Source organism: Suillus plorans (assembly GCF_016647745.1).
Source record: "Suillus plorans strain S12 chromosome Unknown HD556scaffold_5, whole genome shotgun sequence".
In the NCBI taxonomy this organism is placed as follows: domain Eukaryota; kingdom Fungi; phylum Basidiomycota; class Agaricomycetes; order Boletales; family Suillaceae; genus Suillus; species Suillus plorans.
In genome coordinates this window covers 1,022,952-1,048,785 of record NW_024537389.1, presented here as the reverse complement: position 1 = coordinate 1,048,785, position 25,834 = coordinate 1,022,952, and the positions used below count along the sequence as shown (strand labels likewise).

The 25,834-nt window shown below is 47.5% G+C and overlaps 10 protein-coding genes across 10 annotated transcripts; 4 read left to right on the top strand and 6 right to left on the bottom strand.

Moving 5' to 3' along the window:
* The first annotated feature begins 2,096 nt into the window (after positions 1 to 2,096).
* On the top strand, positions 2,097 to 4,087 carry HD556DRAFT_723787 (uncharacterized protein). The gene is made up of 5 exons (XM_041311422.1): positions 2,097 to 2,496; positions 2,550 to 2,897; positions 2,965 to 3,180; positions 3,234 to 3,409; positions 3,470 to 4,087. The coding sequence occupies exons 1-5, from the start codon at positions 2,266 to 2,268 to the stop codon at positions 3,873 to 3,875; spliced, it is 1,377 nt and encodes a 458-aa protein (XP_041165858.1). The 5' UTR covers positions 2,097 to 2,265; the 3' UTR covers positions 3,876 to 4,087.
* Positions 4,088 to 5,382: 1,295 nt separating this feature from the next.
* HD556DRAFT_1333420 (uncharacterized protein) lies at positions 5,383 to 7,567 on the bottom strand. The gene is made up of 7 exons (XM_041301842.1): positions 7,466 to 7,567; positions 7,053 to 7,409; positions 6,926 to 7,001; positions 6,535 to 6,872; positions 5,984 to 6,484; positions 5,672 to 5,923; positions 5,383 to 5,579 (listed from the first exon to the last, which is right to left on the bottom strand). Exons 2-7 carry the CDS (start codon positions 7,212 to 7,214, stop codon positions 5,484 to 5,486), a joined length of 1,425 nt encoding a protein of 474 aa, XP_041165857.1. The 5' UTR covers positions 7,215 to 7,409; positions 7,466 to 7,567; the 3' UTR covers positions 5,383 to 5,483.
* A 1,660-nt stretch (positions 7,568 to 9,227) lies between these two features.
* On the bottom strand, positions 9,228 to 10,814 carry HD556DRAFT_1333393 (uncharacterized protein). The gene is made up of 3 exons (XM_041301841.1): positions 10,401 to 10,814; positions 9,897 to 10,343; positions 9,228 to 9,848 (listed from the first exon to the last, which is right to left on the bottom strand). Exons 1-3 carry the CDS (start codon positions 10,554 to 10,556, stop codon positions 9,579 to 9,581), a joined length of 873 nt encoding a protein of 290 aa, XP_041165856.1. The 5' UTR covers positions 10,557 to 10,814; the 3' UTR covers positions 9,228 to 9,578.
* A 217-nt stretch (positions 10,815 to 11,031) lies between these two features.
* On the bottom strand, positions 11,032 to 11,875 carry HD556DRAFT_1438015 (uncharacterized protein; the record flags this gene model as incomplete). The annotated part of the gene is made up of 4 exons (XM_041305790.1): positions 11,032 to 11,445; positions 11,504 to 11,590; positions 11,644 to 11,796; positions 11,846 to 11,875. The coding sequence occupies 4 exons, from the start codon at positions 11,873 to 11,875 to the stop codon at positions 11,032 to 11,034; spliced, it is 684 nt and encodes a 227-aa protein (XP_041165855.1).
* A 366-nt stretch (positions 11,876 to 12,241) lies between these two features.
* HD556DRAFT_1438014 (uncharacterized protein) lies at positions 12,242 to 13,216 on the top strand (the record flags this gene model as incomplete). The annotated part of the gene is made up of 1 exon (XM_041305789.1): positions 12,242 to 13,216. The coding sequence occupies one exon, from the start codon at positions 12,242 to 12,244 to the stop codon at positions 13,214 to 13,216; it is 975 nt and encodes a 324-aa protein (XP_041165854.1).
* Positions 13,217 to 13,831: 615 nt separating this feature from the next.
* Positions 13,832 to 15,911, top strand: HD556DRAFT_1333390 (uncharacterized protein). The gene is made up of 3 exons (XM_041301840.1): positions 13,832 to 14,314; positions 14,375 to 14,553; positions 14,609 to 15,911. The coding sequence occupies exons 1-3, from the start codon at positions 14,231 to 14,233 to the stop codon at positions 15,453 to 15,455; spliced, it is 1,110 nt and encodes a 369-aa protein (XP_041165853.1). The 5' UTR covers positions 13,832 to 14,230; the 3' UTR covers positions 15,456 to 15,911.
* A 2,481-nt stretch (positions 15,912 to 18,392) lies between these two features.
* HD556DRAFT_1438012 (uncharacterized protein) lies at positions 18,393 to 19,384 on the top strand (the record flags this gene model as incomplete). The annotated part of the gene is made up of 4 exons (XM_041305788.1): positions 18,393 to 18,479; positions 18,542 to 18,699; positions 18,763 to 19,297; positions 19,346 to 19,384. The coding sequence occupies 4 exons, from the start codon at positions 18,393 to 18,395 to the stop codon at positions 19,382 to 19,384; spliced, it is 819 nt and encodes a 272-aa protein (XP_041165852.1).
* Positions 19,385 to 19,634: 250 nt separating this feature from the next.
* HD556DRAFT_1429654 (uncharacterized protein) lies at positions 19,635 to 20,057 on the bottom strand (the record flags this gene model as incomplete). The annotated part of the gene is made up of 2 exons (XM_041304830.1): positions 19,635 to 19,663; positions 19,715 to 20,057. The coding sequence occupies 2 exons, from the start codon at positions 20,055 to 20,057 to the stop codon at positions 19,635 to 19,637; spliced, it is 372 nt and encodes a 123-aa protein (XP_041165851.1).
* A 727-nt stretch (positions 20,058 to 20,784) lies between these two features.
* HD556DRAFT_1438010 (uncharacterized protein) lies at positions 20,785 to 21,673 on the bottom strand (the record flags this gene model as incomplete). The annotated part of the gene is made up of 3 exons (XM_041305787.1): positions 20,785 to 20,793; positions 20,848 to 21,409; positions 21,462 to 21,673. The coding sequence occupies 3 exons, from the start codon at positions 21,671 to 21,673 to the stop codon at positions 20,785 to 20,787; spliced, it is 783 nt and encodes a 260-aa protein (XP_041165850.1).
* Positions 21,674 to 23,564: 1,891 nt separating this feature from the next.
* Positions 23,565 to 25,279, bottom strand: HD556DRAFT_1206701 (glycoside hydrolase family 28 protein; the record flags this gene model as incomplete). The annotated part of the gene is made up of 12 exons (XM_041296488.1): positions 23,565 to 23,661; positions 23,715 to 23,819; positions 23,874 to 23,947; positions 24,000 to 24,141; positions 24,198 to 24,266; positions 24,322 to 24,367; positions 24,423 to 24,591; positions 24,649 to 24,757; positions 24,812 to 24,828; positions 24,880 to 24,981; positions 25,030 to 25,080; positions 25,136 to 25,279. Coding segments are annotated over 12 exons (1,125 nt in total), but the record flags the coding sequence as incomplete, so codon positions are not given.
* Positions 25,280 to 25,834: the final 555 nt, after the last annotated feature.

Here is a 25,834-nt window from a genome sequence, read left to right as displayed (position 1 = left end):
GGAAAATTTTAAATAGACGCTTTGTGGCTCGCTCCATTCTTTGGAGCAGATCATCATTCCTGAGGGAGTGAGGATGATCAGCCTTGTGCTTTCATATGTTTCGCAATATTCATGCTATGACCGAGACTTTACATATGAGAACGCGAAACATACATAGCCTACTTATAGTTGCGATGCTTCCAAGTATATATACCATCGGGAAGCCAAACAACTGCTCACCGAAGACGTAAATGAACGCAAACCGACAGCTTGATTGGGAGAGAGCCCTACAACTTCGCTAAAAGAGGAATGCAGTGCACTATGCCGTAGCAAGCACACTGAAAGACTTCGGCTCTTCTGGCCGCGATTAAGATGCTCACTGGTATTAGGTTTTCCACCGTATTTCCCTTATCATAGTATCACAACTTCCAAATATGTCTTCCCGCGAGCGTTTTCCGAGGGCAAGGAACCTGCAGAATCATGTATCGTGTGAGACTCAGACCAAGGCGCCCATGATAGCCTCCCTGTGAAGCACGAAAGGAACTCCTAGGTATTGATTTCTTTAGCATAAAGTGTTCCATGACCATAATGGGAAGAGAGCGATGCACACCTGTAAGTAGTTGCGTCGGTACAGCATCACAATGGTTAATTTAAGCCGCGAACTGTAACTTAACTTGCTGCGACGGAGGTGTCTATATCCACTTATCCACCTCCGCAGGGAGCATCATCATAGTCGAGGAGATTGTGCGAACTGTATTTGAGATTCGACTCCTCGGACACAGATCTAATGACCTTTTGCGTAACAGAAGGGATGTCATGAGCAACCTTCATCGTTGCTTGAAACGTTACACCCCTGATGCCTAGCGACATGATCACTCTTCTCATGTTAGTGCTCGTGACCTGACGAGGGTAGTAAATAAGGGACCATGTACCTATTTGACTGCACACACAGGAACAACAGTGCGACCCGTTATTGGGTCATCCTGGAGGGAGTGCACGTTGTCCGAGGACTCGGCAAATAAGACAGACGAGTGCGTCAAGTGAACATAAAATAGTCCCGTGGTGCCTGAAATGTTTGTAGGCCACCATCTGACTAGACATCGACAGTCAAGAGTAATAGGGTTGATGATACTGGGCCTGGGCCTTTTAGGCACTCAACAGGTTGAACGTCATCACTTGTCGGTGATGCATCTGATGGTGGTGGTAATCTGAAACTCAGGAGCGAACCGCCGCTTACATTCGTGACAGAGAATGTTTCAAAGAACATACGTACTTCAAAATATGACATGCAGCACGTCATCAGAAAGTAGATGCAACGTCTGAACCTGCTGGAGAGGTTTAAGCGAGAGACAATAACATGAATATCTTCCCTGTATAGGTTTGTGTCTTCAAAAGCCGCGTGAGAGGGTGAAGCGTACACTTATAGAAGTGTGGTAGAAATAGTTGTGGTTGTCAAAGTTGCAACCTGTGACAGGTACTGTTGATAGAGTTTAGAGCAACGTGAGCGGACTGGCCGCATTCAAGTTGATTCAAATTGCACCACAAGATCACTGACTCGGAGTCGGAATCCCACCAGGAAATTTTTGGAAGTGAGAAGAAAGAAACGTGACATGGGAGAACCCGAGCTCACCTCAGCCGCTGCCGCAGTCACCACTTCACACCCTTTATCTCTACGATTGGGACTCAGGACACCTAGAACAAGGTTTGATCAGCAGAACAGCTTGTTGGAGGATGGGGCCTGCCACGAGTCAGTGGCAAAGCCACTGTCAGCGCCACTAACGCGACAGTGCTTTGCGGGTCGGAATTGGTTTCTCACGGATATCCAAGTAGCTTGGCAAGATGCAGGTATGATAACGGATCCCCGGGTCTGTCAGTGTCAATGTCCAGCTGATAACAGGTCTAGTCAAAGAGGGTGAAAGGCAATCCGACTTGGAGTCCACGTGCTGACACTCGCGACTCTTGCACTGCTCCTGACCGGTGATCGTGACGGCCGTGCACCCATTTTCCGCAATCTGATGAAGATAGCTTGATTGTGACAACAATGTTGATAATACCAAGATGTTTCTGGAAAAGTGATCAACGAGCGTCAATCTGAGCTGTCAACTATCGGTAGGCTATTACTAGTACTGATACCGACCTGCAGCGCGGCATCACCAGCACGCTGCGCCCGCAGTATGATGTTTCACATCACGATGGACTGGTCGACAATATTGGCGCCCAGATCTACTGTATATCTGCAGTTACTGACCTCGCTCGTTCTCTTGAACTCCATAACGCCTGGCGAGGATGAACGGAGACGAGAAAGAGGTTTTGCAATTGCAAACTGAATGTGATGACTTTGGGTCAGCACAGACCGCCACCACCAATAGCCAGAATTGCGAATCGCAATTTGTGCAGCGGCCGCGCCAGTCTATCACAGCTAGGCTTTTTGGTATCGGTCTTATGAGCTTGCTACTCTTTGCCGTATTTACCCATCCTGAATTCAACATTGTGCGCAGTGTTTCCGACTACTACGAGGTTGAGATTTTCTTTCGCCGTCAGGACTAGAAATCAACTCATGTGCGCTACAGTTTTCAACAGGCTTAAACGAACCTGGTTACCCTGATCCCAGCGATGGGGCAGTCGTCAGGTGCATTGGTAGCACGGAGTGGGACGAATACTATGAACTACCATCATGGGCACAGCAGTTCCCTTTTGGCAGCGAGTCACTTTTTACTCTTCCTGTCGGCTCTGACTCTCTGTATCTCATCTCTCGGGGTGCTTTCCATTACGGCACTCTCACGGTGGAGCAGTCCACGGAAGCCTCAGACGATGTCATCGTACGCATCCGCGCTGCATACTTCAAAGAAGAAGTCTTTGAACGTACAAACATTTGCTACCTCAAGCGCCAGGAAAACCAGAATGGAATCGGTATCTACGTAAGTTTTTTTTCTTCAGCATTACGTTATACTGTACTAATATTCCATGGCTAATACTACATAATAGACCTCGAAGAGCCGTCTTCCTGGCCAAGATGACAAAGATCAACTCATGTTTGATGTCACATTGACTTTACCCGCTAGCGCAAGCGAGGATGCCCTCTACATCAAGAGTTTAGAGACCTCTGCACCTCTTTTCCGCCATGAGGTCGCGGCATTATCGGACACTGTTTTCTTTGGTAGTATTTCGCTAAATACCTTGCATTTCCCGATCAACGTCCAGGTTCGTGCTACGTCATTCAGAACTTTCAGTATTTAGAGCTGAAGTCTTCATAGTCTGTAGCAGCTGAGACAGGGATTTTCACCACTGCTAACGGGCTTATCAAAGGACACTTTTATTCGACATCGTCTCTCAAACTCATCACTACCAACATGGCTATTGACGCAGATGTTGTCCTATTTCACAACGAATCTGGGAAGCCATCTGAATTGGTCATAGCAACCGCAAATGCGTGAGTACCCATGCTCCTTTTCATTCCTCAATATATTAAACGCTTCATCGTTATATCTAGGCCCCTTAATGCACGTGTATCTTTGACTACTGCCTCTGGATATGGCGGAGAGTTCGGAGTTGATGCGCAGACCGCGAACGCCCCGTTTACACTCACTTATGTCAACTCGACAGTTTATTCTCAGCTCAACAGCAAGTCAAAAACCGCGAATGCTCCGGCAACTGTACACTTGCATAGCGCATTCGAAGGCTCTTTCTCTATATCTTCTTCAATCATCGGGCCCTCTCTTGAGCAGCATAGAGTCGAGGATCCCGCAGGCAAAGGGCGTGAACGCCACGTCACTGCATCCCGCAGCTGGGGACACATTCAGGGCTCTGTTCGTTGGGCTGAGGCCGAACATAGTAGAAGTGGAACCGGCTTTGTTCAACTATCGACGGCTCTATCGCCTGCCAGGTTGATCTTGTGAAGCATAGGTTTTAATTGGAAGGGGGTGGATCGGATTCCTTCAAGACTATTCTGTCATAAACCTGTTTTATCTTTGTCCAACGCCCTTGTATAATTATGACTTGATTGGTTGCGAGGTGACCACGACAAAGGCAAAGACAACGTGTAGAAAATACTGTGTAAACAGACTTGTACCATTCTCATGAGACAAATCCAATTTATAAGAGGGAAGTCAAGGTAGTGGCATTGTCACTTGAATCCCGAGGCCTAAGGCGCCTAGGCATGATCGCGTGATCAATGATACATGCTGCATTAGTGCACAATGCAAGAACAAAAGCATTGTGCAGACATGACCGAACTAATAATTGAGAGAACCAGTCAGGACAGCAATGGAATGAAAGCAACCAGGATCACAGAAAACGCAATAAGACGAATCAAACCTCAAACTAAACACCTATGTGAACAAATGTGATTTGCCATTCTAGTGGAATCTTTTCCGCGGCGATTCTACTGTATTGCGTGTGTAGTCTATTGAACCATCGACCAGGTTGCAGTAAAAAGTAAAAAGCAGATGACCTGTCGTGCAACCTCGTCGTCGACAGACCACATGAAACTAACCGCACTGCAAAATCTGGAAAATTGCATCCCCGCGGTGAGATGGCATGGATCCAGCCATCCGAGTCGGGGCTCTTTTCATTACACACGGTAGTATGGCAAGCCGACAAGAATGCAAACCCCGAGTTGTGCCAGTCAGATAGGATGATGTTCTTGATTATCAACCGCCCGTCGCGCATTGTTGATTCAAAATTCCATGACAGGCTAAGTGAAGCGACTGGTTATTGTTTAGTGTATGCAGTCACTCGATGCACTGAACCATAACCACTCGTGCACCCTGGACTGTTGCACCCGCTGTCCTTGAGTGACGTGGAGGACGACGCGACGGGAGCGACACAATGGAATGTCTTCCTTCCGTTTGGGTTTCCTTGAGCGATGACAGCAAGATGTTTGTGGGACGCATCTCGAGAAACCTGCTGTCTCACACGAGAACAATTGTCGCCAGCCTGAGGGTGGGAGTGTAGTAAGAGAAGATGTAGTAAGTGTGAGACAAATTATCTCTCTTCTTCTCGTAGAATCCTGCTGCGTGTAGAGGAAGCAGTGTAAACTCAGCAGCGGGACACCACCAGATACGAAAGCTAAGGTAAACTTTAAAGGACTTCGTCAGCTATGTCATTGCCGAAAAGTGTCCGGAGGATGATCAAAAGCTTGTGTTTATTATCAACATAACCTGATTCTTCTCGGAGGACAATCCGGAGTCTCTGAAATTATCCTTTGAAGAGTATTAAGTTCGGTCTGTGCAAGGACGAGTCTGAAATGGCCGGTCTGCGCAGACACCAGTTCTGTGTCTGCGACCAAGTCTGGGTGCATGCTTGGCACGCCGGGTGGCGGGTTTGGAAGTCGCCGCGCCATTCAGATCAAAATTGTGCATACCCTATCCAACGACACAGATCTTATTTCCTTCCAGAAGTGATATGATATGGCCTGAATCTTTCTTCACTGCACTCAGTTCACCAATGCACGCTCGGTGATATGACACACGGTCTGAATTCAGTGTGACAGGTGACCCTGAAAACTAGACGAATGGATCCCCGACGACTTCTAGTACGACATCTTCTTTCCCAACATCCTGTGTGACCTCGGCAGAACATCCCCGATGAACCCACCGACCCTAAAGAAGACAGATAAGAATATCGACTACTTTCGACAACCAAGTCAAAGCCCAAATACCAAAGGCGCGCAACAAGAACAGAATAAACTCACTGTGTAGGACTGATCCCCTATGCCAATGCTGCGAAGGCGTGTCTGGAGCATCAAGGCGCGAGCGTGTTCCTCGGTAAAACGACTAGTCTTCCCCTCGCTTATAAGATGTGAAGAATCTGCATACATGGTTCGGGATTCTGAGTACTTTTCAAACTGTGGAAGCAAATCGACGCGGCCATGAGGGATCCAAGAGACATGAAGCGAGAGTGTCCGAAGGTTGTGCCCCGCCTCGATTGCTTTTGCGATTGAGTCCTAGACGCATCAACAATTAACCGGTAATTTATCTTCCCGATACTAGCGAGAATCACATACTACGTCTGGACTTGCCACAGAGCATTCGAGTGTCGTAAGTTGGGGGCATGTCGAGCACATATAGGATACAGTTTCTAACGTCAACTGCGCAACGCCCACAGCAAAATCTTGGAGGGACTTCCCGTGTCTACCAGTAAGATTTATAATGAATGGGCGCGGAATGGTTATTTGGCCATGCACTGCAAATGCATTTAGCGTGAATGACTTTAAAGTTTGTTGGTGTGGAAGCAAAATCCTCATCCATGTCCATAGTTTCTGCGGTCCATCGATATCCACTGATCCTGTTTGAACTGTTAGGCGTTGCAAACGAGGCAATGGTGTGAGTGGCGTGCGGTAATTTCCAGAGTCCAGATATTCCGTATCAAGGGCTATCAGATTGGGAAGACAGGCAATTATAGCCGGGATGGCGGCGCTTGGAGCACCCTTGAGACAAAGCTCTTGTAAAAGAGGAAGTCTCATAAAGACAGAGATGAGGATAGTTGCGGGAACACCTGCACAACGCTGTGAAAGGAATAAGGAAACAGAGAGACGGAAATAAAAAGCTCCCTTACGCCAAGTTCAAGGTGCGTTAGAGAGGAACTTAGTAAATCAGCCCATCCTTGAAGTACCCGCGGGGGGCCCCACTCCAAAGACCACACTGACAAACGACGAATGCCCTGGATAGTATTGAGCCGGGACCAAACTCGTTCTCCTGGATCATACTGGGTGCGTATCGTAAGCTCCCGCAAGGGTAACGTCATCAAGACGTCCAGTATGGGTAGAAAATTCGCCTCTGGAGTCAACGTGTCATCTACCCAAGTTGCAGACGTGATATTTGTGCAAAGTCTAAGCGCTGCAACAATATCTTCAGTGATATTAGGAATAACTTGTCGGAAGCGTTGCACTGTGCCTGTGCAGTGGGGCTGATCAAACCAATTACAAGTCTGAAACCACACCACTTACCTGTCTCCGTCACATGCCAGACATACTGTGCCAATTCTGGTCGTTTGAGAAGGGTTGCAGAAGGATGGTAAAGGATCTGAATGTAGTAAATACAGATATATACTTACGAGAGAAAGAGTAATCGCACGTTTCGTTTCACTTGTGAATCGAGCCTTCTGTACAAAAGAGGCGTCACAGCGTGATTGAATGCACGGCTGACTAGTGCGACTGTACTCAGATGCCTTCTATCATGTAAATGTATGAGAATGGGTTGCAGAAGATCGAAAGGTAAGTTCACTATGGTAGACATGTTGTCAAATGGTTGCTGGCGTTCCTGAGATATGCGGCTGGTCGGCGGGCGCCTGGTATGTAAGCGGCGCTTGCCCTAAGTTACCATTTTGTAACTTGCAAGCAACTTGCTCCAAGGCTCAAGCTTCAAGGCTCAAGCGCACTTGCTCTTTGCAGTATACCACCATTCACAGTCGTAGACTATTACTGCTGTCGACTGCAAGAACAGGGTAGCACTGTAGTAGTGGCGGTAAGTGAGTGTTTGCGACGCACAATGCTCGTCACATAATGATCAGCCACAATATTTTCCACCCGATTTTCCTTGGGCCTCGGCCGTCACGGTTTTATCAAAGGAGCAAGCGGAGCAACTCAACCGCAGCGTTCTTACAGCTCTGAGGTTATCTTATGACAAAGTAAAATGATGACAATATTTGGGCCAATGGCTGAGAATGGCTAGCGGGAAATCCTGGTTTGGATACCTCGGGTCATCATACTAGTACATGAAGTCGGGACTGGTGAGCCGCAGATAGCGTTATATGTGCTGATATGTGATCACATATAGAAAAGCTTGGCAACCAAGGGAGCACCAAGATGTTGGTAGCTTGTTTCGTCATTAGCTTCTCGCCCACCGCGGCTCTCACAGGGTGTCGATAAGCGTGTATCCACTGATCTAGGTGGTGTTCTCGAGCATAAAGATGCATGCAGCACGAAGCCAGCCAGAGCTAATACGTAGTCTGGAATTCAAGTTGTCATGGTATTTTAATGTGTCTCCCTTACAACGGCTCACAAGGTTTGTCCGACTCCCATCAGCTCCCATCATGACTAAAGTTCGTTTTTCGTATTCAGATGTTCTGTTGGAGACTGACTGATCGTGAACCTACCTCAGAGAATTAAACTTTACTCTCCGCGTTCCTCTTCCTGATGGGCCAGGGCATTCTCGATGCCATTCTCCTATCCGGATCCCTGATAATGCTTATGGAACAGGACAGAAATTGACCCGCATGACCATTTGTCCCAGGTTATGATCCGAATATCCAAGGTCCGGTTTGCGGATGATCCATCCGGACATGATGCTCTTGTCGAACCTCAAGGTAATGGTACAATGCCATAGCGGTATAGGGTAATGTATCACGCATAGATCGCGTTTGACTGCGGAAGTTCGAACCACGTTTTTACTGCCTAGCATAAATTGCTCAAGGTCTGCCCGATGCGACCGTCATCTATCAATTCGCTTTACTGACTTTATGCATTTTCACTTCTGGACTTCAGGCCTCGGGGCTTGAACTTGTAGCTCACGCCTAGGCTCGGGACCAGCCTGACGTATACTACCACGGATGCACGAACTCCTCGCTTCGCCTGCCAAATCACTCCGAGTTCAACCAGTCTGACAGTCCTCTGACTACATAAATTCTCACCATCTCAAATTGACGCATAGTCAGACTGGTTACGAGTCTAGCTCACGCCTCCCATCTTCGAAATACGCGATTACATCATGCTTCGCCTCAACTGAAGCATGCAACAAAGCTTTTCCGCAAGCGAGTAAAGCAGACCATAGTCTTAGAAGGGGATGATGGGGCTGAACTGTGATATTTATATGCTTACACCATCTTAGCTCCCCAACATTGAAAAAACGTGTTTTTGAAAATTTTGCGAACCCATGTGCGAACCCTAGGCGGGGCTCATCCGGATAAGTTGACCAAACTGTGCCAAGGTATTATCAGGGGTCCTCCCCTAGCCGGTCGCTACTTTGAATGATATGGGACTCCACGTCGTCTGAATGTCAATTATTCATGTCCTTCGACTTCGACTCCCATATGCCGTTACCTCAGCTGTCGACCACCAGATATCGGGGCATCGTTTTACGCCCTCCGAAGAACAATTAACTATTCACCCGTGTAAACCCGAAGCAAGTCCGTATTTGAAAGTCGCATCCGTCAGACTTCCACCATAACACCGTTTGGCCGACCAAACGACCAATCATGAGGTAAGACTTCGGTAAGATATATATACTCAAGAATCGCGGCCATATGTCATGTTTAAGTTCCAAAAATCATTATTTCATTCGAGGCGTTATCGATGCTGAATGGTACGTCACTGATCATCGTATCTAGCGACGGAGATAGGAAGAAGCGACTGTGAAGCAGTTTGAACAGTCGGTTGTCATGAGATAGTAAGAAATCCAAAATATACTCCTATAAAACAAACAAATGAATCAAAAGTTAGAGTAACGTCAGAGGGTATCTAGGTCGCAAATGGAGCTCCTGCTGCATTGCGATTAGGCTAAGATATAACAATCAGGGGATGGAGGTGGTACGGCATGCCGTTTTTGTCGAGTGATCAAAACAGCTGAGATGATGACTTTACATTCAATGAAGTCGGCGGGGTTTTAAGCACTGGGTCTTCGAGAACGACCAGTAAGTGCATCAGAAATGCGCCTGAATCTGCCATTCGACCCCGTGGAGTGGACGGAGGGGGCTTCGAGAGACGATTTTCGCGATTCCCCACTGCAGCGTTGCGTAGATACTGGGAAAAAGTGAACAGATTCGTTGGGATTGTGATATAGGATATGTGACTCCAGAAGAGCGAGCATCGAGTCCTGGTGACTCGTTCTGGGAAGTGATTCTTCGGGCAGTTGTGGAAGCGGAGGTGGGGGCAACTGCGTGAAGATTCAGTAGAAGTCGCAAACAAGTGGGAAAAGTCTCACCGGTTTCCTGCGAGCCTTTTTGAATTTGACGGAGTAATTTTCATCCCAATCGTGGAAAGGGTCCTCATCAGTGGCAGCTGTACGGTCATATAGCGTCGCGTCTTTACGGATACGAGGTTGGATGGGCTGGAGCATAGGAACAGGAATATTGTTGTCATGAACAGCGTCAGAGTAACATACGTCAACGAATGACTCTGTGGGCGAAAGAAGAAGCTGTTCATCGAGGCGATCAAGGCAAGTTGGGTCAAAATCAAGGTTATGCAACGAGCGTCGTAGGACTTTGAACGTGTTCGTGGGGGAGATATTATCCGCAGTGAGCGGTGATGCGTAATCACGCGGGCGGAAGGTTGGTCGGATGGGAGTTGGCAGATGCTTCCAGCCTTGCGTATCTGCGGAAGATTGCGATCGTTGTCGTGAGTTATACGCGTGGACCCAAGGCGCGCTTGGCTGCAATATCTAATCAACGTCTTGACAGCGCAACTGAAGAAGTTCCAGGAGACTCACAGTCTTTACACTCAAATCATCAGAGCTTGAGAGGAATGAATTCTTTAGATGTATGTGCGTCCTCGCATACTTGTCCCGTGGGGTACATTTATCCACAACACGTCTGTGGTGTGGTAGCTGCATAGTTGATGGATTTGAAGTACGAACACCACTCATTTGGCACTGATCCCAGAATAATGGAAAGGTGATTGCGAGTACAAGGATCCTTGGCGCCCATCGTGTTGGTTCGCTTTTATGAGCATGCGGAATTGTTTCCGCAATGATCTTGCGTACCTAGACGCGGTGACGCATCATTCGATCTGATTATAGATTCAGAATTGGAAGATAGTAATCGATCTCGAAGCACGTAAATCACGGCACTGAACTCACGTGAAGAACCGATGTAATTGTCAGTGGAAGAAAGGCGATTGAACGATGATTGGTTCATAAAATTATATTATATAATCATAGAGTATCGTACATGAAAGAAATTCTGATGCAGCTCTGGCCTCTTGGTGATGAGCAATTCAAGGTTATCACTAGTCCTTGATGAAGCATGGCAACAACTCGGATCATTGAAACTAGGTCCATTCCATTCCAGAGTCTCCTTGACAGCTCAAGAGCCGGGCGCGCGCACAACATCCACTTCATCTCACCCAGATTCGGGCTTTCTCTTACGTCCGAATTTACGAGCGAACGATTTCGCCCGTTCTACCAGCCCGTCTGCCGGTGGCTTGGCGCCAAGTGCGCTAATCCGAGACGCTCTAGGGCTTAGCTCTCCTGCTTTGGTTGCGTGAATGGTGGTGGTGTGGGTGTCCTCAGAGCGCGCATATGCGGTATCAACTGTTGCCTTTTCGACAGAGACGTCAATGACCAGGCGTGTGCTCGGCGAGAGTACGTTTGATGACTGCGACCGAACCATGCGTCGGGGTAGTATGGCTTCAACTGTCTTCTGGAAAGGCTGACGGCTATGTATTCGTTCGACTCGCGTCACCTGCTGGTCATCTTCTAAATGGCGAGATTCGTCTTCTGAGCGTTCGGAAATGAAGGAGTCCATGCTTCTGGGCTGAATATTCCGATCAGGAAATGCTCCTGATAGCAGGCACAAATAAAAGGCTACTTACGTTTGCTAATGAATGATAGAATGTCGACTTGTGGGCAACAGTAGCGAGTAGTGAAGGTGTGGGTGAAGTGGAACTACCTGTGCCAGGCTATTGAGGGTGAGTTTGCATGGTCCATATACTACCAAGTGAATAACCCGTACCTGGCCGAATCGTGAAATTGAGACTGAACTCTTCTTCCGCTGATGTCCTCGCCTGCTTAGGCTGACTAAATCAGGGTCAACTAGCTCATTTGTCGACAGGTCTTGCTCTTGCATAGCCCTCCTCTCACTCTCTTCTTCTACCTGTCTGAATCTCTGCACGGATTTAGCTTTGTTGTGGCCTCACTACAGCGCATGTACTTACCTCCTCCAGGGGTTCAATGGATGACAGCATGTTGTGATTTTGCTTCGGCCTCGTACCGTGTCTAAGGTGAGGTGTCCTTGGTCGCGGACCGTTGGTACGTTTGAAATCAGAAACGTGAGAGTGATGGTAGTGGCAAAATTACAACGACGGCGTTTATGTCGGACCTACGTATATGGGGTATTATGCATATAGATAACCTTGTATGTCTCGTGTGAAAAGTCGAGAGCGTTGTTACGCCTCGATCGGACCTGAAATCGTCTTCAGCTGTCGTGGGGGGACCATTATTAAATTATTGTTCGACATACCGGTCATCGGCCACTCACCCCTAAAATGGAATATATGTCTTGTGGAAAAAAAAAGTTTTGAATAGGAGGACAGAGTTTACAAGTAACTGCGATGAGCGTTCAAACAAAACTTGCATTTCAAAAGACCGGTCTCCGAGGTGGTCACGGCGGTGGAGATCGCCGTAACCGGCTTCGAGAAATCGCCCAGAGCACAATGAACTCGATCGAGAATGGCACGGTCATCATCGCCAACATCTCCCATGATCTCGCTGCCAAAGTCAACTTCTCCAATCATAACACTCGCTACTATGCTCCAGATGATATACTGTCCACCTGGTCCACCAGTGACCCACCACGTAATGCTGCAGCTACGAAATCTCAGGTATCTATCCTCGAGATTTCGACACTTGATGGTGCTACATTGTTATTCAATACCCTTTCACCTCGTTCTACGAGCTTCGGTCGGATAGCAATCTTGAACTTTGCGTCTGCTACACGACCTGGAGGCGGTTTCTTGAACGGGGCACAAGCTCAAGAGGAGTCCATAGCCCGGTCATCTACGCTTTATCCCTCTCTAATGACGGACAGCGCACAACACTTCTACCAACTACACACTCATGATAGAAACAGAGGGTTTTATCATCACGCGATGGTCTACACACCTTCTGTCGTGATCTTGAAGGATGATGCAGGGAATTGGACGTCGCCTTTTGAAGTCGACGTTCTAACAAGCGCAGCTGTAAACGCTGGCGATGTGAAGAAGAGGATCGAGGATGAATCAGAGCTTGCAGAGATCGAAAAGCCCATCGAATATGTCATGAAAGAAAGAATGGCGCGCATTCTGTTCTTGTTTGAACGGCAGGGTGCTAAGAACATCGTCTTGGGCAGTTTTGGGACGGGGGTATTCCAAAACGATGTCGAGGTTATTGCGAGGATCTGGGCAGAGTTATTGACGGTGAAAGGTGCGCGATACCGCCATTCCTTTGATCGCGTAGTATTCGCCATCCTCGGGAAGAATACCTTTACCACTTTCGAGCAATCATTCGAGAAGCAGACTAGTACTGATACCACAGTCATCCATAACTGAGTATTGCGAAAATCTATTGGATCATGGGTCTTTGGATTGGTCCTCCGTGACCTCAAATCAAACCAGTGCTCGTCTGGAATGGTTTAATTAAGCATGGATCAGCAACACTCACTCTAAACTTTGGCCCGTTGCGTCCACACAGATACTCCGCATAATTACACTCGATAGCGGCCTAGAATCAGTGACGCAACACAGTCTCCTGCTTTATGACTCATCGACTCACCGCGAGAACAAGCGAGCTGCTGCGGCCGCCTAAAATGCAGTGAATACATAACATCATGTGGGGCCATGGAACTCAAGATGCATGATGGATGATCCTTGACGTACGTTTATCCATTATGCATTAACCTCGTGTTGCCTAAAGGTGGGTCGCATGAACTGCGTATGCCCACATTTCACGTATTAAAAACCCCAGGAATGCAGTTCCTGTGTCATGCTTGTGATGCCATCCGAGTCATCAGTCTGCCTTGAGGCAACTTCAGCTGTCTAACAGGCAGGAACCCCGAAAATGAGCGCTGAGTATTGATCGAATATTGATCCGCGAGTTGCGTGTATCACGAATCCTGTGTTGATTTGGTAGTGTGGAACTTCCCGCGGAGCATACCGTGACTCTTTTGAAAATTTCAGTTCAAAAAGTCGGGTCCACGTCCCTGGATGTCATCCAACTCACCTGTAACGCGCTGCTTCCCGAGATTGCACGTAACTCAGCGGTGTTTGGTCGACATCGTGGTACGATAGTGCAAGCGATCCCAAAACACCGATAGTGTTTGGACAACCCCGACAATAGACCACGATGATATTTACGCAATCAATCTTCAGGCCAAGTAATTGGATAGGAATAAAAGGACGAGGGAACAATGGAGGACACGCGCAGAACACGTGTAACCGATCAGATCATTAACCCTCGAGCTGGATTCAAGAAACGTATATCTTGACTTCCTTGAAAAATTTCCTCTTGAACCCAAACCTTTTCACCTTCCTCCTCCCTCTCTCATCTCTCAGGTAAAGTCAATCATGGGCAACCCATCAGAGCACGGATTAGCTCGCGTCATCCATCACAAGGACTATTATATACGCGGTGGTGATATGACCGTACTGGTGAGTGTCTACGGTCGTTATGATACTCAACGCCTCGGATTGACGGATACAACTTCGCAGGTCGAGAATCATCTCTATCGGATACACAGTTACTTCTTCGAACGTGAATCGCTGTTTTTCCGCCAGAAGTTCCAGTCAGCCGAAGGCGAGGAACGCGGCTCATCAGACAACAACGCCTATACCTTGGAGGATGTCAAGAGCGAAGACTTTGCACGTTTCCTCTGGGTCTTCTACAACCCGTATGCCTACTTAATCCAATTTGCTCGAACCAGACATACTGACGGTTGTGGATAGAAAATATTCGCTCTATGAGGCGCCTCTCGAGACGTGGCTGAGTATTCTACACCTCGCCAACCGGTGGAGTTTCAACGATGTCAAGGAGCTCACTGTACGTGAACTCGAGAAAATTCAGATAGAGCCCGTCGACAAGATTGCAACCTATCACGAGTATAGTATAAACAAGCTCTTCCTCATCCCAGCATACATCGCGGTCTGTAAGAGGGATAAACCTTTGACATTTGCTGAGGGCATGCAGCTTGGGATGGAGACCGTTCTCCGTGTCGCAGACGCTCGTGAGCGGGCTCGCCAGCGCGCCGCTGAGAATGGAGTCCGTTCACCTACATTTGACGATTTCGAAGACAGTGACATGGAATCGATGGTCAGGGAGGTCTTTGGAATAACGCCGCGACCAATATCGCCGATTCCGCAGACCAGTAATTCATCTGCCTACACCAACGGCTCGACCTTCACAGGCAGCACGAAGGTCAATGGGTCGACGACAACCAAAGCCAATGGTGGCTTTTCAGTTCGTACCAATGGTTCATCCAACCCTGACCCGGCTGTTCGTTCCTCCGTCGACACCACACACACGTACCACACTGCTAAGGAACAGGCATCCACTCCTTCGGCTTCTTCGACAACTACGCACGTTCCTTCGCCGTCAAATAATGGTCCGAAGCCAGCTGCCTCAGGCCCTGAGAGCAAGCCCGCGCCGCCGGAGAAGGTCAAAGCGCCTGAGCCTACTACGAGCTCTTCTTCCGCTCCGTCCCACTCTACCGATCCATCTCAGGCTGGCTCCTACAAACCATACGGAATGGGTGAGCCTTCATCAGTGGCGAGTCCTGTACTTATATTGTTCTGACTACGGCTCATTCTTGGTATTGCAGGAGGGAACAAAGGAGGAAAAGGCTGGTTCTCATAGTCCCACCACCGTTGTCATCCCTGTCGCTGAGCCTGTTGTATCAACACCCATTGATGTTAAGAATCCCCATGAGAATGAGACTAACGACCACGAAAATGATGTTGAAAAGGATGAAACTCAAACCAAGGACATTGACCTCTCTAGTGTGCTGTCCGATAGCGAAAGTATACGTGGCGGCGGGCGAGGTGAGCATGGTGGTAACATCAATTTGATGTACATCTCACAAACCAATTTCATCTAAGGCGGTCGCGGAGCAAAGCGTGGCGGTGGGCGTGGGTCCGGGGGAGGTGCACGTCCTAAGAAATAAGGTTAAGTTGGAGAGCAGAATGTTGGCGCTTGGCAATTTTCTCCGTTTCCATTTCAAAAAAACTCACTGTCAAGTTCTGTCGTTTCGATTGTCCGCCATTCCTTGAGTTAATGCTATTCTGTTTGCATCAAAAACTTCTTGTTCGACGAGTGATCCACGAGCGCAAGCGAGACAATTGTATGCGCCGATATCATTGAATGATCGGTCCTTGATGCACTGCGTGTTGTCAAAAATTTCCGACGGTAGATACCTGGCTGGAATGTGACCCCAGGGTCAAGTTTTAGCCGTTTCTGGACCTATGGTAGGAACCGGCTTCCAGACGGTTGATTTTCCGGATTTCAATCACCTCGAAGACATCGTTTGGCCATCAAGTTCGAGCCAGCTGCTACCATGGGTCCAAAACGACACCATACATATATATATAATAAACCACATATGGTGTACAGATTAATGATTTCAGATATTGTGAATATTGTGAATATGCATTAATATTCCATTTAAATTGCGAATACATGGTAGCTATATATAGGAAATACAATGCTGATGCCACCTGCTCGCTACACCTCTGGCAGCCTGACTATATACTAGACGTATGCACGCACTGGCGAGGCGGGGGCTATACGAGGTATTCATTGGTGGTCAAGATAAAAATCAACGGAAGCCAGACTTACAGAGAAATGATAGAGGTTGTTGGCTTCTGTCAAGGTTGTTTTCACGCTGTTCTGCATTATGGCTTGCGTTGGTGCTAGCAATTTCAGAGTAAATGAGAGTTGCTCACATTGATATTGACGGAGGTCGCAGCACTGATGACTTTCCCACTCTCGACCTGGGCTCTGGAGCAAGCAAGCGGCAAGCCTATACAATATATAAGTGACTTTCAAGACTATTGATCTTGTCATTACTTACTGGGCCGTGTAGGTTTCGGTAGCCCAGTATGGACCTGGAAAGAGGGCTCATATGTAAGTCGGCAACTTGGCAGCAAGAGAATAGGAACACCCACCCGACTTCCCGAATTTGCTGACCCTGAAACAATTGCAAGGTTTTGAATAGTCCCTAACAGAAGTAGACGCACTTACTTCCAGACTATCAGAAAGAGGCCGTCCAGGTTGGGACTCCAGGCGAGCATGATCGTGACCTCCTTGCCGAGGTCGTTGCTGCGAAACGTTGGATGAAATTTTTGTGCAAAGCAAGATCACGGACACTTACAACTGGAAGGTCAAATTACTGACGAAGGGTCGGGGTGACAAGTAGTTGAGACTGAGTGTGGATTGAAGAGCTCGAGTTCTGTAGTTAGAGTCTCAGTAAGCTAACCGTGATAAGTGAGAACAGGTATGGGCTTAAATATGATATAGCAGTCATCACTGTTGTCGAGCGTCAAGGACAAGGTAAGTTAAGTTAAACTCCGTGCACCTTGATCTGAACACTTACTGTGCGGCACAGCCTTATTCACATATAACCGCATACATCCAACTGCAGGGGTTCACAGCTGTTAAGATGCTGCCTGTGAGCATAGCCATGCTTCTTGAGGTGGTTTCTGGTTGTTCTTTCGGTCTGAAAAGACTTAATGGCTCGCATAGCGAGCATGGGACTCCCAGACGCCGCTGGTGTGTCAAGGCCGGCAAAATCAGACTAATAATCATGCTATACAAGTAGAAAGTATCGTGCTTACAGTTCGTTGGCTGGTAGGCATGCAAGATAGCGCGCAACAACCTGTATAACTCATCTGCACACTGGCCTCGTCGGGCGGATGGTCGTTGTTGGAGCGCTAGCGCGTGGTAAACAGACGCGTGCGGTCAGTGCGGATAATAAAACTTCCATAACGGGACTTAACCAGTTGTCCTAGATGACTTATGCATTTGACTCACCGAGCCGCCGACTATTCGTGCTTATATATACACGTTAGCTGCAGGCCATGTACAACTGAGTCCAGGTGGATATAGCTAAAACGTAGATAGTACGCAGGTGAGAGTGGCTCTAAGTTCGAGCCATTGTTGACACCAGTGGTAATTTAAAGTGTCAAAATTTCCGACATCGTAGAAGTTGGCTGATATTTGATGGCTTCGACGTGGCTGAAACCTTAGGTACCCCCAGATTCTCAGCCATCTCTAAGCCGTCGGAATTTTTGGACAACACGCAGTGATGGGGGATCTTTTGATGCGGCCACACTTATTTCGTAAATATGTCTCGTCAACTTGTTGCCTCGAGGGGCCTCGTGGGCGCGGTTCGCCCTTTCATTAGTAAACTTCGGGCTACAACGGGTGATCTAACATCAGGGCTTCTCCGGCGACAGAGACCCGTACAAGCATCCCCTTGTTTAATTTTATTGTACGTACCATACTTGATCATTCCTATAGGCGAGGCCACGCAATAACGAAGGATCATTACGTCGACAGTCGCTAGAACTGCGGGATGGGACTACATCGAGCAATCTGAAGTCTGATACTGGATGCCATCGATACACTGATGTTCGAAGCGTCACCAGCGCTCGCAAAGTAGATAAATATAAAATGACAATTGAATCAAAAGGGCATACGAGCACTGTTTACCCCCGATCATCGATTTCCTACAACATGTCAGACACACCCACTAGTACTGGTTTTTCCGCCATTGTCAAACATCCTCAGTATTTCATTCCCACTGGGGACACCCAATTTTTAGTGAGAGGGCCTCCAAGTGGGTATGAAGCACTGATGAATAAACTAATTTTCTCTTCATTCAGGCACAGAACGTACTGTTCAAAGTACATCGTTATTTCTTCGAGCGCGAACCAAGTTCCTTTAGAGAGATATTTTCCGATAGCGATGGCAATACCAAGCCTTATACATTGGATGCCAAACCCGAAGATTTTGCCCACTTCCTGTGGGTGTTCTACGACGAGTGAGTCGTAGTGCACTCGCTTGATGCCCGCCGACATTGTTACTGAAATCTGTGGCCTTCTAGAGACTTCGAATACGAGAACCAGCCGCTTGAGAGGTGGCTCGTGATCTTGAGGCTCGCAACACGGTGGGGCTTTGGCAAAGTGCGAAAGCTGGTGGTCCGTCAGCTCGAGAAACTCGACCTACAACCTATCGACAAGATCAAGATCTATTCTGACTTCAAGATTGATGCCCAGCTGCTGATACCATCATACTCGACATTAGCAAAGAGCCCCACGCTCCCTTCTTTATCAGAGGCTGCAAAGCTTGACATCGAAACGATTCTCAGGCTCACTATGGTGAGGGAAAGATCGTTGCAGAAGGCGGCAGAGGATGGATGCCGTTCACCAACGAGTGCGAGCGCCGGGGATGAAGACGTCAAAAGATTCATATGCGAGATTTTTGGACTCCCCAACACCTCAACGACTAAGCCACCCAACACTGCTGCTGAAGGAGGTTCCACAGATGATACCACGGGAGGCTCGGTTCCGACTTTACGGAATCCCACTCCGGGAGAGAGGAAGAAGAAGAATGCCAACGCAAATGGCACCTCCAGCGCGGTGAGTGGCTGTCCTACGTTCAAACTCTCGTTTACTGAGTCTGCCCAGAATGGTCAGCACACAAATGGAAAAACAACCCCCTTCTAGGGTACGCTGCAAGACGTTTTGTTGACACTGGGCTTCTCTCGTTAATTCACAATACGATCGTCCATTCAGGTATAAGAATATGCGCTCGCAGTCAAAAGTAATCGCACGAGATTTTGTCTTGCATGTAGGCGAAGGGAGAAGTTCGCGTAGGCGCACATGTACTCTCTGTAGATATATTGGTCCGGTGTATATTGTGTGTACAGGTTGAAGACGTTTGGACGATACTCACCGAGCAAGGGACTCAAAAAATTCAACTCTCTGCCTCGATTTCTTTCCGTACTTGGTGGACCAATCAGTTGGCTGTTGTGTGTGACGACAGGAGTGACTCACTTTGTTCCAGATCTTTTCGTTCCCATTCATCACTAACACCAAGGTCTGCAGGCGTTTTTCGGCCCCATAATACGTCCGTCCATCCAATGTTAGTTCTGTCCTTGTCGGGCGACTGTTTTCCCTCTCCGTGTATACAGGCAAGGTTACGCGACTTCGTAATCTCTTCGTCAGATATTGGCTTGCCCGAACGAAGTTGCTCGACGAGTTCTTGCAGAATGGAAGTTTGAGCCTTGAACCTTGCTCGGTCTTCGTCAGCTGTTTTTCGCTGCCACAGCAAGTGCATAGAAATTGAGGTCAAAGCTGTCGAGTATAGTATGTGGGGGATATACTGAGTACCGGACATGATGGCAGAGAAATAAGTGTACCACGGCAAATGCCGTGCTGTCACCGGCATGCGCGATGCAGGTTGTATTGAATTCGCTGAAGGATCGCAAGCAGCTAATCTGAGTTACGCCAATCCACGCATGCGCAGAAAAGTCAGCTTATATTATAGCAGACAGGATTTGATGCGAATCTGGAAATAGAATGACTATGCGGGCAAGCTGGCAAGTGCTTTTTACTAGTAATCAATGTCAGGCTAGCGCAATCGTTGCCCATCATCGCAGTAGGCTAGGACTCGATGGCCATGAGTTGACAGTAACACAACTAGCAACCATGGCAGCTTGAGTGGGTCGAGTGGGAATCAGGGGATCCGTCACTTCATCTTCAATATGGGACAAGTGCCTGCGTTGGGCTGCAGGTAATATCGCTCGTTCACTTAAAAGTGCGATGTACGAGTTCATGACCATGGGTCCCAGATAATGCATCGTCCATACATTTAGGCAATACACCCAGACCAAGGTAGCCCTCTTGCTGTGAACGTGAATCTTGAGCTTGACTAGTAACGCGGCATGGCATTCATAAGTGGTCTGCTTATTTGCGTACACACCTCTTAGCGGACACGTATAATGACGTGCACAAATAAGTTACAGTAACTGTATCGCCTCAATCTGGTCGAGAGAATATAGGTGGTAAGCTGCCAGCTGCAACTGACTAACAGCAGGCTCGCAAGATTCCATCCTGCTCGAGTTTCATGGTTTCTATTTGGAACGATATAAGCATAAGATTGTCGTTTGACTCGGAGGCATGCATACCTGTGCGTCTAGAATTGGACCGCTTATCCAAGACGCGGGCTCAGGTCTATGTCCAAAGACTTGCGAGAGCGAAGTGCAAACTTCATCGCGTGAAACAGGCTTGCCGTCAATATAAACGCCTTTCGTCGCGATCGAAAGTTGTTGTTTTCTATTCCCCGGCGTGGTAACAATCAATGTCAGCTCGTTTGCGGGTTCTGCAGCGGATAAGCGGCAATTTTTCACGTCCAGTGCATCGCCCCGTAGACCAAAACTGCCAAAACCTTCAAAAGTCGCAACCTTTGGATGCCCGATTGCTTTTCGGGTTGACGTGGTCAGACCGCCTTGTGGACGTGGGGGAGTCAGCCAGATCCTCTTTACATTCATTCCACTTTTCATGCCAACCATAAATGCCACCCAGCCTCCAAACGCGAGATGCATAAAAACTAGACCAGCACGCTGGTATGTCGGGCGGAGTTCGTACTGTGGCTTATTGCCTATAGTATTGGAGTCATCGGGTATTGCGGGCTCGGTTGGTTCCACAAGACGCGTGAAATAGTTCCAGGAAAGCTCACACATTGCTAGTCTGCACACCATTGAAGTTAAACCAGCGCGTACAGAAAAACAGAAAAACTCACGTGCAGACCGCATCAGCTATGAGCAGTGTCCAGGTGAACTTGATTAAGATGCTGGGCTTCTTGAGTTCATAAAACGGTTGTCCTTTTGGTATTTGGGTTCCTTGAACACGGCCAGGGAACAGGGAAAACCACCTTGAGCGATGTGCAGTGAAAGTAGATCGGTTGCAGCGGACCAAAGCTTTAATGTGTTTTACTCTGGGGAAGAGAGACATCGGTGCAGAACTGTCGACGATCCCAGACGAGTTGAATAAAGAAGTTATGTAAACAAAGTTATTCATCAACAAAAGAACAGTTCGCGTGTATGGCTGGTTACTGCCTTTTATGGCTTACAAACCCTGGTAGATGGTTGTACGAGATTGTAGCACATATGCAAGTAGTAACAGACACGTGTAAGATGTAAAACTTGTACCGGAAGGGTACGAAGCTTGTAAAGTAACTAACAGAAGTGTGGAGGTATGCATGAGATCGTAGCATGTATGCAAGCCATAGCAGATATGGGCGAAATGTAAAGCTTGTACACGAAATGTGCGAAGCTTGTACAGTGATTGACAGAAGTGCAGAAGTATGCATCATCAAGATTGCATGTATATGTCATGCACATGTATATATACTAGCTATAGGTCTTATATACACATGGTGATTGGTCTCATCTATATGCATGCATCATGTACCGATCCAAGATGTGCCGCAGTTTGACCACGAATTCGGCCGACAGCAACTTGACACGTACGTTATAATTTTTGCTAAGTCATTTACCTCATAGGACCCCGAACTCGAAGCTTGAGCTTGAAGTTCCGACTTCGAGATCCGTCCGTCTCTAAGACTTATCTCACATAAGTGCCACCCACACGGTGGGCCACACCGTTACCTCTTTCCCGCCGCGAGTGTTATGTTCTAGCTAATAATGTTCCCTCACCAGCTGTCGTCGCCCTCGTAAGTCCTTTTATGTTTTTCTCTTAATATCAATAGTAGTACTACTCAGAGACTCTTCCTTGCATTGCGCTGCTTACCACGCCCTACTGTGACAGCTTACGCCCTGCCGCTGCCACCTCTTACATTTTGTCGTCCCTCACTGCATCTCTTGCACCCTTTTGCGTCATTCGAGTGAGTTTATTCCCACATTTACCTGCTAGCTAGCATCTCCCGCACTCAACTCTACGGTAATTTCTTGTTTTGTTCACTCCCTAAGCTAACCAAAGCTCGTACACATGTAAGTTCTATCTTTTCTTTTTGTCTTCTAACTTTGGTAGCCTTCGGCATCCCCCCGCATCCTCTGAAACCTTCCTCCACCCTTTTGCACCATCTCGCACCATCCCTGCATGCTCTCGCACGTTCTTGATCCCTCTCGTGTGCTCTCATACTGTCTAGCGCTGTCATGGGTTATTGTGTGCCTTTCACTTTCACTTTTTCCCTTGTCTCTGCTGGCTCACATCATACACATGACTACCTTTGCATCGTCACTTTCATATTCAGTACTTTCCCTTCGCATATTCGTATCTCTACTTACTACTTTACTTCCGTGCTCATTGCCTATAGCCCAGTGTACTGTAGCTACTACAGTGCAATTTGATGTGGCCATTATCGTGATCAAACAGAGCCTACAATTATCGCACAATATGGTGACAAGACTAGTAGGAGTATGTGTATAAGTTCATTACCCGCACAAGGGACTGCCAGGAAGCACAATTGTCACAACAATTGTAGTGGCATGTATCGAATTTCATCACCTAAACAAGGATCTACCGAGTGATACAAATATAACAAGGCCGGTAATAGTATGTATAAAACCTCGCTGCATGCACGGACTTATATGGAGACTGACAAACTCGACACATGTCTGTCATGTGTTTGTGGGGATGGTAGCAATTTGTGCACCTTGTACTGGCTGTTACTGGCTGTCACATGGGATGTACGGTTGTTGTGTTTTTTATGATGATTGATTCATGAAGCTTTGAAGGGGCACTTAGTTCGATGTAGGGCCTGGGCTCAAACAATCAAATTTTCAAGTTCGAGAAGACTGCATGTGCTACTACGAGTTTGTTACACACAAGCCTACAACTACAATATTTGCTGACTATGTGTGTGCTGAGTGCTCGGTTGCATTTAGGTAGTTGTACAGTTACCGAATAGGTAAGCAGCATTTCCAGTGATATTCACGTTCTGGCAAGAGTAGGTTGCACTACCATCTTTTGAAGGTGGTCTTTGCAGATTGATTATTTTATTGACCTGAAGGAGCAAAAAAACAAAACGCACTCGAGGGAAATATCGTCGACACTGATGTTGTTACAGCGGGCGTCCGGAGAGCATGCTAGCGAAGCAACTACGGAATTCATTTTTCCAGACGAAGTGCCCTTGAAACTTGGGTCACAGTTGTGTAAGTTTCAACCAAAGGACATAATCACTTTCGCTTACTTAGAAAACGTGACGTCCTGAATGTATACATTGGAAGGGTATGCAGTACATTCTGTTGCGTTAGTCATGTAACACTGCACAACAATTGATTAGTCTCTTGCAGATTGCGAGAAGATGAGCACAAACCTGATCAACGATTAAGGGGTTGTCGACATTGCCCTCGGTGAAGAAGCCAAAACTAATGTTCTTCACAATGCCACTGCCGACCCCCGGACCAGCAAAGGCTTTAATGCGCGCGCCATTTTGAGCGTTATACATTTGGACATTGCTGAGAGTTCGTAATCAGTGCTCCTGGCTATTATCGAAGTCCGTGTTCAAACGCACGTCGAAGTGAAGTTTTGGACAATGTCATATACCCCAGCATACTGCCCGAGGGATCCCACGGAAATACCACTGTCAACAGGATGTGAGCAGGTGCGTACCACGCCAAAAGAAAGCTTCTACGGACTGGGAACCGTTACAGTATAAATCTGATGCAATGACATTCGTTGAATCTGAGACAAGGACTGCATGAGCGAACCATGAAGCCCGGACGAGAATAGATAGTACTTGGTTTTAATGAAACACAATCATCGCCATTGTTGATGTTCGAATTCATGATGGAAACGCTATCACTGCGATATATATCCCAGCCATCAGTATTCTTCGCAAGGTTGTTTGATGTGGAGAGGGCACTAATATTAATGCCGTCGTAGACAACATTTTTCCCTTCATTGACCTGCCGTGGAGGGTAAGCTGGTCAAGTCAATGATTGAGTAAACTCCAAAACGCTCACAAAGTTAAACCACTCAGGGCTGTTGATCATCGTAATATTTTTGATGGCAACATCAGTAGCTTGGTAAATCGTGAGCAGGATCGGACGCAAGAGAGTGCTGTTAGTGGCACTGAGTGCAGAGTCAACCAAACGTTACACCCAGACTACTGTCAGTCCTGCTCACAACGCGTCGTACCAGACCTGCAGGTTGTGAGATTAGCAGGACATAGACCCTTGTGTTAATTAGCATACCTGACCTGAACCATCTATTGTCCCGCCACCATTGATAAGGATGTTCTTCCCACCTACGATCCAAAAGGCGATTTGATCCTGGAACTCAAATGGAAAACCGTTCTAAGGCGAGGGGTTAACAGATGGCGCATTGTGATTCCCAACACATACGTTGACCCAATATGAAATGTTGCTTGTGAATTTTATGGTTCCCAACAGATTCTGCAACCCACTAGGTGAGATTGTCAGTACAACATGATAGAATACAGTAACATACAATGTTCCTGTCCTTCAAGCCGGTCATATTCATCCTCGTTGCTATCGAAAGAGTAGTTTCACGAGGAATTGTTACTAAATCACAACGTTGAACAGCATCCACAAATGCCGGTCCATCGTCTCCGCTACTCGCTGTGACGATACATGATACGTCGCCTGTGTTTGGGGCGGCTCCCCGTGCCGAGAAGAGCCTACCTACTATTAATGCTGTCAAGAACAGGATACGCATTGTGTTGAATGTAACTTGGAAGGACGTGGCTTTCATTAAATATCATTTGCATAATGATATCTGCGGCCCGACCGGCGCGCAAGGAAGAATCTATTCGATGCGTCCCTTCGCTTGACGTGTGACAGGTTGCAGCAATATTTGCGGTCGCATAGACCCCAAGCAGTGTCATGATTGGGAAAATTGCGCATACGCTACACTCCAGTCTGCACTGGTCATTGATCGTGTGATTCGTGAATCCACATCCATATGTCGGAGGTGGATGACATATGAATGTGGGTACAACGTTCTGCCCCTGCGTTCGACTTAGCGAAATTTGAGTCTGCCTGATCGTGGCCAGAACGTACTAATAATATTCAACTCCTCGGTATCTGAGTAGCGACACATGGCGATGGGAATCTTGAGTAATGCAATGTGAGAGTCCTTGTGAGGTCAATACATATTAATCTTGGCAAAGGGGGAGCGAAGGTCAGC

Bases quoted from the DNA above. Each gene is read 5' to 3' on its own strand.
- HD556DRAFT_723787 (XM_041311422.1), top strand. From the start codon at position 2,266: ATGAACGGAGACGAGAAAGAGGTTTTGCAATTGCAAACTGAATGTGAT. The intron at 2,497-2,549 runs GTTGAGATTTTC...TGTGCGCTACAG, and splicing joins GTGTTTCCGACTACTACGAG to TTTTCAACAGGCTTAAACGA. The intron at 2,898-2,964 runs GTAAGTTTTTTT...ACTACATAATAG, and splicing joins AGAATGGAATCGGTATCTAC to ACCTCGAAGAGCCGTCTTCC.
- HD556DRAFT_1333420 (XM_041301842.1), bottom strand. From the start codon at position 7,214: ATGTCTACCATAGTGAACTTACCTTTCGATCTTCTGCAACCCATTCTC. The intron at 6,873-6,925 runs GTAAGTGGTGTG...CCCACTGCACAG, and splicing joins CTGGCATGTGACGGAGACAG to GCACAGTGCAACGCTTCCGA. The intron at 5,924-5,983 runs GTATGTGATTCT...TGATGCGTCTAG, and splicing joins CTGTGGCAAGTCCAGACGTA to GACTCAATCGCAAAAGCAAT.
- HD556DRAFT_1333393 (XM_041301841.1), bottom strand. From the start codon at position 10,556: ATGAGTGGTGTTCGTACTTCAAATCCATCAACTATGCAGCTACCACAC. The intron at 10,344-10,400 runs GTGAGTCTCCTG...TAGATATTGCAG, and splicing joins ATGATTTGAGTGTAAAGACT to CCAAGCGCGCCTTGGGTCCA. The intron at 9,849-9,896 runs GTGAGACTTTTC...ATCTTCACGCAG, and splicing joins AAAAGGCTCGCAGGAAACCG to TTGCCCCCACCTCCGCTTCC.
- HD556DRAFT_1333390 (XM_041301840.1), top strand. From the start codon at position 14,231: ATGGGCAACCCATCAGAGCACGGATTAGCTCGCGTCATCCATCACAAG. The intron at 14,315-14,374 runs GTGAGTGTCTAC...ACAACTTCGCAG, and splicing joins GTGGTGATATGACCGTACTG to GTCGAGAATCATCTCTATCG. The intron at 14,554-14,608 runs GTATGCCTACTT...GGTTGTGGATAG, and splicing joins CTCTGGGTCTTCTACAACCC to AAAATATTCGCTCTATGAGG.